This window comes from Macrobrachium nipponense, chromosome 1, assembly GCF_015104395.2.
Source record: "Macrobrachium nipponense isolate FS-2020 chromosome 1, ASM1510439v2, whole genome shotgun sequence".
Classification (NCBI taxonomy): Eukaryota; Metazoa; Arthropoda; class Malacostraca; order Decapoda; family Palaemonidae; genus Macrobrachium; species Macrobrachium nipponense.
Window position 1 is genome coordinate 26,748,620 of NC_087200.1, and position 10,878 is coordinate 26,759,497.

Consider the following 10,878-nt stretch of genomic DNA (forward strand, 5'->3'; position numbering starts at 1 on the left):
GGCTTCTGTCACTCTCATAATCTAACAGTTTTTAAGAGTTTTATTTTAGCCACAATCTTATCCGCTCCGGTATACGGATTAAAAATCCTTGGAAGATCTGCAAAATACTTGCTGTTATTTCAGTAATTCATTACTGAACATTCGAGAAACATTTGTCTTTCAATAGAAACCCAGACAACACTGTCGCTTAATACTAGCTATTATTTAGTCTCAGATTTCCCTAGATTCTCCAATCTGCTCGTTCATTTCCTATTTTGATATTTTACTATACTTGGGAGAGCACTTAACTCTCGGCTCTTATGACTAAAGTAGAGTAATCTCATGCTATCTCGTGCACTTTGTCACTGTTCATGAGTCTGCGCGAGAAAATTATTTACTACAATTAGGTGAAGGAACCTCTCTCTCTCTCTCTCTCTCTCTCTCTCTCTCTCTCTCTCTCTCTCTCTCTCTCTCTCTCTCTCTGAATAGTCAATGAACTGCTCCCTAAAATCATAGGATAAGAGTTTTCAACACTAAGGAAATATTCACCATAACTGCTTCCAGCCATGCCAAGCTTCACAGAGCTAAACCAATTCTAGTGTTTAAGCCTGACCTATTTCATTCATCTTTAAATGTTTTCCTTTTAAAAAAAATCAACAAGAAAATTTTGAATCGTTATAAGAAACTCGCTATAATTACCACCGATTCAAGGGAATCATTACCGCAAATGATGCAATGGTTAATGACCGGTCTGTGGTCAACTCGTAAATAGCCCGAAGGAGTTTTAGTATATTTCATCTTCAGCTCCTCGTAACATTACGCCATTATGACTTTTAAACTTTAAGCAGTGGTTTTGTAATGCTTTTGCATCCGTGGCTGATGAAGAATGGATATCGATTTTTCTCGGATAAAAAGCAACAATTATGATTGTTGGTTGGATAAATAGCGCTAATGAGCGAATCGCGGTGTGTTTTGTGGGTAAAGACAGAGAGTGGACAGTTCCACATATGGGTCAGTTTTATTCCCTTCTTGGAAGAGAAATTTTTCTTAAAGGGCAGACTTCATTGAAATGATTACGGAACAAACTTTCACCATTATTATTATAATAATAATTAATTATATAGAAAAAAGCGTCTTTACTGAGCGATTTTTAAAAAAAGATGACGTTCTATTTTCCTTAAATATTTTATAATTAAAAAACTACAGAAAATTCATGAAAGGCGAGAGGGGTTTTGAAACAATAATACGAAGGTATTTCGCAGAATGCAGAAAAGCCAAAGAAACAAAGGCGACGGCCGCCTCACGCTCAACCTTTGGACTTTCGAGCTCTCGGAGGCGTTTTCCGAACTCGGGACTAAATCGTATACCCCTTTCCCTGACCTCTCTCTCTCTCTCTCTCTCTCTCTCTCTCTCTCTCTGCAGAGACTGCGGAGCCTTGGTGGTTGGAGGGCGAAGTTCATTCACTGGTGTGAATGTCAGAAGAGCGTTTGAGGCAGCAGCCAGATGGAGGAGGAAGAAGGCCTTGGCTTAGCACGTAAGCTTGTGGGGAAGATGTAAATATAGGAGTGTCAGTATTCAGACGCTGATTTAAGTGGGCGCATGTAAATGTGGGAGTCAATGTGTATGTGTATGTGTGTGTGTGTGTGTGTGTGGGTCGGGCTTGAACAGAAGAATAGAAAGGTAATTTGTTTACACATGTTTGGTAAATATACATGTGCTTGAGTTAAGGAAGATTAATGTTTGCGTGCGTCGTAGTGTGTAGGTATAGGTAAATGTAATACAGATGAAAGTATACTTCAATTTAAGTGAACAATACACGTATATATATGGTAATGCTGCACGAAGTATGGGTAAATATCCGTGAGTATATGGGTAATTGTTTGTGTAGGCGTATGAACTTAAGGTGTGTGTGCGTGGTCATATATGATTATGTACGTGGGTGAAGATATACATAGGTATGTGTATGCTCGCGTGCGTGGATGATCAGCTGGGTGGATGTGAGGATTCAGTAAGAGTATGCCGACTAAGCATCCGCCCCTAATATCAAAAGAAACGAAGGGACAAATGAATGAATTTATCTTACCGTTCGCTCTGCAAGTTCGCGAAGAGAACAAGATTTCCAAACTGGCGTTAGTTAATTTATGCATCATATTAATAAAATTTAGACTAGCTTTTTGAGCGCTGCAATAAATGATTGCATTACGATGAAAATCGCAGCAATACGTGTTACGTCATTCCTGTAACTTACACATGCCAAGAATTAATAACGGCTGAGCTATTTCATCAACGGAGTTTATTCTACAAAAATGACTATGCATTTAAAATCGCATATCCATTAGTTTCTGATACTTTCTTAATTAACGCATTTGTTATCAGTATCATATTAATATCATATTTTTTCGTATTATTATTATTATTATTTGCTAATACTAGTATTATAAAAAGTATCCTAAAAGAAAATTGCAGAAAATTAAAACCAATTGAAAAAATTATCCAGGCCAATAAACCACAGAGCAAGCCAAGACAATTTCACAATCCATCTTCGTATGACGCTTGGCAGAGTCCCGCTGATGTCTAGACGTGATTGCCAACACATCTTCTGGCCCACAATCCGCTCCCTCAACTCCTCATCGACCCCACCAGCCCCATCAATCGGCTACTCTCCTCAGAGATTTCACCCTTAGTTAACCTTCAAGTATTCAGTGATCGCGTCGTCAGAGAACCTTGCCCTGTCTAGTACCAGGCTAGGTTCCATTAGTGGCTTTGCTTTCTAATGACAATCTTGTTTGAATTGTAAAGGTGGTGGTAATTTACAGAACAAGTAGCGTATATATGCATTTGCTTCTCCTCTGTGAAACTTCTTATCTGGCAAGGGACAGACAGGAAGACAGAGAAACAATAAAACAAAAACACAAGAACGCAAATGAGCGTGTACGATTGACGGAGTAACAATTACAGGTACGAAACGTATCATTTTCCCCACACGTCTCTCATGACAGCAACCTTATGAAGAAATCTTCCAGAGAAGTGCCTGGAAAACTATTGTTCATTGAGGATACTACAGAGGAAGTGAAGAAAATATTAGTAATGAAATTAAAGAAACGTCACAGGACTGAATTATAAGGTTGTTGCAAATGTGGGGCCTCGATATTCCCTTTACAGACTTATTACAAAAATGTTAGCTTTTTGCCTGCGTCTTCACTGAGCTACATTTGATTTAATCATTTACCTTTGCAATATGAAAGCATAGCATATCTTTCTGCCTGTGCATTACTGTTAAGAGTATCGATCCCGGTATATGTCAACAACAGATTTTATTGAAAACTCTTTGTAATAAAGCAAACTTTTAGAATAGAAATATACCGCGATTTAGCCCAGGTCAATCCAAGATCAACTAACGTCTCTCTCTCTCTCTCTCTCTCTCTCTCTCTCTCTCGTTTTCACTTTCGTTCTCCCAGGTATACACAGTTAGGAATGTCGACCGAGGAACGAAGGGACCCCTGGGGGATATATGACGGGTGATCTGGAAGGTTTTAGCACTCAAGGGATGATGGTGTAATGGAAATGCTGCGGAAGCGTAGGTGGGCAGCGGCAAGGGCCCTGCGAGGCCTCCGGAGGTCGACTTGAAGGGAAGGGTGAAAATTGAAATGAGGTGTAGTGCCCCGTAGCCAATTTCGTAGCCGTGAATTGGTTAAGTTGCTTAGACCCTTTCATTTGCTTTTTTCACGTGTATTCCATATATATATATATATATATAATATATATATATATATATATATATATATATATATATATATATATAACATATATTATACATATATATATATATATATATATATATATATATATATATATATAGATATATATATATTTATTGTTCATATATATATATATATATATATATATATATATATATATATATATATATATATATATATATATATATATATAGTTCCCTGACGGTTCTATAGTAGCTTGCTTACAAGTTATTACCTGTCACACTCCGTCCATATGAACGGGGGTCCTTGTAAAACCGTAATAGAAAAAAATAGTAATGCATAAGTCAATATGAACACTGCTCTGTATATATCATCTACCATTTAAAAATGGAAGAGTCTTCTTCGAGCAGGACGAATGGTAAGGAAAGTGGAAAAAATCAAATTTTCTTTAAAGTTTCCTCACGCAACTTATCACAGAACAGGTGAATGCTCATATAACGACTTGCAGAAAGGGCAAAGCCAGATGCGAGTAATGTCACGGTTTACTAGTTATAAGTATCTGAAGTTTTATCATTTTGTGCATTTAAGCCACTGATGACTATTCATTCAACTAACCAGTTTACCTACAAGTCAAACAATATATTATTGGGCTTCTTTGATATAAGAGCCGATTTCTCTCTTTTATACTTCTGCAACTGATACCCATTCATAAATTTGTTATTAATGGGAGCCCACGTCTCGTAGAAGTCATGATTAATTAATGATGCGTTCTGCTTTCTTTCATTGACTCTCATTCATTCATTCGCTGGCTTTCACCAACCTGCTTTATATACAGTACATTCGCTTGTCGCCTCCCGTAACCCATTCACACAAACATACATATAGATGCACACACACAAACAACTTATTTATGGACACACACACACGTATATATATATATATATATATATATATATATATATATATATATATACATACTATATAATATATATATATACAGTATATATATATATATATATATATATATATATATATATATATATATATATATATATATATATATATATATATACATATAACATACACTTATATAGACGTATGTGTGAAGTGACTGATGCTTTGGAAATTTTTACTTCACATAGGATTCATCCCATATTCAGCAGTTAAAATATGGGGATGTGACAATGACAATTGTGTTGAATGAAGCCAACCCTTGTTGGGAAAAAAACTGCTTAAATGTTCGGGTAAAAAAATGTCTATGTGGGTGCTCGCGTGTGACAGTTCCAGTCGTCGCCGTCTGCCTGTCTGTCGCCGGAATCCTATTAGTTGATGCGTGCGTTGCCCCTCTGGATTGGTCACTTAACTTTCGAGAACTGGAACAAAGTTCAAGGAGAACATCCCTGTTCCTTCTTGTCGTATCTCGATCCAAATAATTCTCCGTTTTTCACTTAACTGGTTTTAGGGATTAAACTGGAATTTCGAGGCTGATAATGTCCTTCGATAACCTTTTCAAGGAATTTTAACTATCAACAAACAAATATAATACATTATTATTATTATTATTATTATTATTATTATTATTTTGAGGTTACAAGTAAACCTGTCTTGTTTTTCTTCATCTTGCAGATAGATCACTGATTTATCATTAGAGGAAACAAGACAATTTTTACACATCAGTTCACGATTAAATTTTACTTCACATAGGATTCATCCCATATTCAGCAGTTAAAATATGGGGATGTGACAATGACAGTTGTGTTGAATGAAGCCAACCTTGTTGGGAAAAAAAACTGCTTAAAATGTTCGGGTAAAAAATGTCTATGTGGGTGCTCGCGTGGACAGTTCCAGTCGTTGCCGTCTGCCTGTCTGTCGCCGGAATCCTATTAGTTGATGCGTGCGTTTGCCCCCACCCTTCTGGATTGGTCACTTAACTTTCGAGAACTGGAACAAAGTTCAAGGAGAACATCCCTGTTCCTTCTTGTCGTATCTCGATCCAAATAATTCTCCGTTTTCACTTAACTGTTTAGGGATTAAACTGAATTTCGAGGCTGATAATGTCTTCGATAACCTTTTCAAGGAATTTTACTATCAACACAAATATATACATTATTATTTATTATTATTTTATTATTATTATTTATTTATTATTATTATTTATTTATTATTTTGAGGTTTACAAGGGTAAACCCTGTCTTGTTTTTCCTTCATCTTGGCAGATAGATCACTGATTTGTCATTAGAGAGGAAACAAGACAATTTTTACACATCAGTTCACGATTAAATTAGTTACATGTATAGTGTATATATATATATATATATATATATATATATATATATATATATATATATATATATATATATATATATATATATATACATATATATAAAATATATACTTATACGTATATACTTACACATAATTGCATCTGTTTTCATAGAAAATTATACATTATGAAAAATTTTATGTTCCACAAGAAATGTCATCTTGATAAATGCTTATCGCTAGTGTAGTCGACAGACAGACTTGGCACATGACCTTAAATCAGTCTGTCGTTTAATCAGTTTAGCCCGACCGCAAAAAAATATGAGTGTGTTTGGAATTACATTACTTGAAGGAATTTCATTGGTTCATAATACACCGACAGAGATGATAAGGACATGCCTTTATGATCGGCTCATTTCGAAAGAAATGACCAATCATACGGCAAAACTTGCCGGCAAAATTAAAACAAGGTAATAATAACACCGACAATAATAATAATAATAATAATAATAATAATAATAATAATAATAATAATAATAATAAATAATAATAACAGGTTCGTATACAACAATAATAAAACATCATTCATTACAAAATTACTGAATAATATCCGCAGTTTTAATTGTTGATACAAGGAAAAAACACATTCCAAGAGCAGGAGCTCTCATTCCATGCCTTTTGAAGAAGAAGAAGAAGAAGAAGAAGAAGAAGAAGAAGAAGAGAATTGAGTTATTCAAAGATTATAGACATGCGTAATAAATGAAACTGACTAACCGGAAAATTTGAATTAGACTGAAGAGTTTTTACAGTTGTTCTAACTACGTTTTCTGGAGGTTAGTGGAATAATCTGCCATTTGCAGTAAACGAGAAGAGCGGGAGGGTTGGGGGGGGGGGGGGGGGGGGTGGGGGGGGCTGCAATCTTAATATGGTAATCTAGCTGTATGAAAAAGAAAATACTATGCTATATCCGGTCTACTTCATTTGATGCCACTCAGAATTCCGCTGTTATTGCAATAGATGGCACAGAATGTATAAAGGAACGTACTGCACTATACTGGAGAATAAAGATGTTTTTGAAGAGGTTGTGAACCCTTTGGGTTAGGAAATCCACAATGGCGACCAGGAGTTTCGTCTCACACTGAACACAAGTAAAGCCGTTCATTAATGGTCTTAGGATTGCAGTCAAGTGATCTATGTTACAGTGTTCACTAAATGCAATTCGGGAAAGTCTACAACTATTTATGTTGCCTTAACCTTGTTTTTGCAATTTGATAGTTTGTTAACTGCGTCAGATGTAATTCCAGTTTTCATAAACTATACGACTCAAACAGATGATTACTGCACAATGGACGAATTGCTATGGAATGGAGAACCAGTGTCAATTTGTAAATTTGTATATTATTGCACAAACGTGTACAATAAATGTTACTTTATCGTAAATTATATACATCATTCATAAATTTTCCATTGCTGAGACTAACACTGGTCGGTAGTCACAGAAAACGCAAGAGTACTGAAAGCGTACATGAATGCACAAATACAAGCACGCAAATGCATGAAAAAATGAGGGGGAAAAAAGCACCGTGATTTACACCCGTATTGAGCTTCGAGGAAAGTTGTTTCTGTATTATTTAGTGGGTCAGATTACTGTCTTTCCCATTGTCTCTGCTACAGGGACTGTTATTGACTTAACTATTATTGACTTAACTATTATTGACTTAACTATTATTGACTTCACTATTAATGTTATTTTTAAAAATATTACTCATAAATGGATTTTCTTCAAACTCTATGTACTTCAAAGTAGTAGAAGATAATGCATATACATTTCTCATTCCGAACTGTAATAGACAATTCTGTTCCGCAGGATATTTGTGCTGGTATGTTAGATATTCCTGAATATCAACTCTCTCTCTCTCTCTCTCTCTCTCTCTCTCTCTCTCTCTCTCTCTCTCTCTCTCTCTCTCTCATGTCGCAGCGGCTTCTTTTATCGCCTTGCGAAACACTTGCACAAAAAAGGAAGCACTCGTTTTTGCATTCAAAGCGTTTTTAGTAAGACTTTCTAAATTGAAGTATCATCTGCAGATGTATTCTCTACCTGGCGTGCTTTTTTATCGTTTGTTAACTGTGTACGTATGTGTTGTTCAAAATTTCTCTACGAATTAGTATGATTAGATTTAATTACCTGGAACAACTCCATTCACTTCCAGAATCTTTGCCTTTTTTTTTAATAACTGGACCACCTAACTATCCTGTTCTGTTTCTTTTATTTATTTACTTCCTAATATTTTTTCCTGTTTTTTGAGAAGCACACTCATCGCCCTATAAAACAGCAGCTCATTGTAGCACACCTTTCTGGCAGTACTACCTGTCTCGGTCTTCTTACACACACACACACACACACACACACACACACACACACACACACACACACACGCACAAAAGCCTGTGGCGAGTACTACGCGATCATGCAAATGGTCTTCTAAGCGTGTCTGCATGAAGTTGCATGTTGACAAGTCAGTCTGTCTGTATGGATTCACTTTCATTCGTCCCAACAAACGCTTCACTTTCAGATCACGCTCCATCTAAGCGAGGACTTATGCTTTTTTTTTTTTTTCTTCTTTTTTTTTGATCCTTTAAACTCCTTTCTTCTCTCCTTTCACTTCCAGCTGTTATATTCCAGTCATGAAGAGACTTTTATACATTGGGCTGTGGATTAGAGCATGGCGCGAGTTGGGAGGTCAGGAGGTATATATATCTATATACCATTTGTCATCTGGAGCCTCAGGATTTAAAATTGGTTTACGCTTTCTGCTCCTCATTTGGAGGCATATTCCCTGCTTCTTCGTTTTATGGATACTTTTTGGCTTCGCCAAACATCGCTCTGTGCCGAGGGAAAGTATTTATATGCATTTTACTCTGAATTATGATCGTCAGCAAGTAAAAAAAAAAAATTAAACTTACACTGTGTGATTTGTTAATTATTTCGCAATGTAGCCTACTACATTATGCGAAAAAAAAACAATTATGAATTTTCTGTGATTTGTTAATTATTTCAGAATGTAGCCTACTAAATTATGCGAAAAAAACTATTGTAAATTTTCTATCTAAGCGTTATTACTATTACGACCGACTAATCGCCGTTGCTGAAACGTCCTAACTGAGCACATACTAATTCCCTATAACAATACTATTACTAACTACTATTTACAGAGGCATAACGAGCTTCACTCCTTTTTATAAAAACGGTTGGCCTGAACATCGATAATTTCTACGGTTTCTAAGTATATAACCTGTAAGAGGTTGTTGTCATTAGATTAGGCCTTATGCCAGCACGAACCCCCTTCTTTTCGGCAGGCCGCTGTTGTACGAGGGTATGTGAGAATTAGGAGGGAGTCTGGCGTGGTTCTGGGTAAGGAGGGCGAAGGGTAGTCTATCGCGCCTCCTCACTCTCACTTTCCTCGACTCTGACATAATATACCTTTCTCCTCCATATGAACAATTTTCGACATTTTTTCTTTATAGCGGTAAATCTGTACTGACTTTTTATATGCTGAATGTTTCTTCAAGTGTCTATTTTGATTAAACAAAGTTCAAATTTAAATGATTACTTTGTAAGTAAGTAATATAATACTGTATTGGTGAGTTTATGAAGCGAATAATTACTTTTCCTTTCATTTCAATAGCCTATTTCAAATGAAACAGACTGTTGAAATGAAAGGAAAAGTAATTATGAGTGGCCGTGTGTGGATCTTCTATGGTGTCGAAGATCCACTCACTGGAATATCCTTCCACGTCCCAGACACGGCCTTTCATAAATTCAAAGACGTAGACGTCAGAGAGGATCCCCAAATGTAAGTTCGATCGTTTTCGCCAGGCCCACTGCTTAACGGAACCACCTGGACCATCCTCCATTCATTCGCGCGAAAAAAAATGTGCAATGCGATGCTGACGGAATGACGTCACGAGTTGACAAACAAGGAACAAGCAAATACTCACCGGCAGCCAGGCCAGCCAATAAGTACACCAGAGTCCTCATGTTGTGGGTTGCGCACAGCTCGGAGGTCGGAGAACAACTGAAATGACTCCTCTGTAGGATCTCCACTTCAGCCCATCCTTCGAGGCAACAGTTCTACCCCCTGACGCGGAGATGGGGCAGGAAATGGAAAGGGTGGCTTCATGGATGGGGGATTAGATTGTGGTTGGGGGCGGATTAGAAATGTAGGAGAGCGAGAAGGAGAGAGAGAGAGAGGGGGGGGGGGGGGGTTGGGGGGAGAGGGGGGGTGGGGGTGGGGGGGGGGGGGGGTTGGGGGGAGCCAGGGTGCAGGACAAGTACTTGGACTAGGTCACTCCAGGTGAGGGAAACTATAAGGTAACAGGTGATTACCTATTCAAGGCTGCCCGTGGAGTACGATAATAGACTTGGCGTGGGTGGGCAGGCGATGACATTCAAAGGACCGTAGAATATCCACTCTCTCTCTCTCTCTCTCTCTCTCTCTCTCTTCTCTCTATCCTATATATATATATATATATATATAATATATATATATATATATATATATATATACACATTATATGTGTGTGTGATTTTATTTATACATAAGAATAACGTGCACCCAAGGGAAATGGTACTGATAAGTGCCTCCACCCGAGGCAAGATTCGAATTGTTTGGTTTAGATGCAGCTATTAACGGTGACTTTGCCCATTCGGCTATCAAGAGATAGCTAAAGTCGATAGTTCATCGTTGTTTTCAAGCCAAAGGCTCATGTTCCAATTCTGGCAGGGGTAGAAGCGCGTATCAATTATAATTCATTCGAGGTGTCAATTATTCTAAAAGTATAGCGAATTCGATATTTAAGCATTCAGTATATATATATATATATATATATATATATATATATATATATATATATATAT

At 36.9% G+C, this 10,878-nt stretch overlaps 1 protein-coding gene across 1 annotated transcript in view; it reads right to left on the minus strand.

Annotated features, from left to right (window-relative positions):
• Positions 1–10,117, minus strand: part of LOC135219174 (protein obstructor-E-like) — a 24,768-nt gene extending 14,651 nt beyond the window's left edge. The window contains exon 1 of the mRNA XM_064255710.1: positions 9,960–10,117. Within this exon, the coding sequence (XP_064111780.1) occupies positions 9,960–9,999 (40 nt within the window). The 5' untranslated portion in view covers positions 10,000–10,117. The remainder of the gene's footprint in view (positions 1–9,959) is intronic.
• Positions 10,118–10,878: the final 761 nt, after the last annotated feature.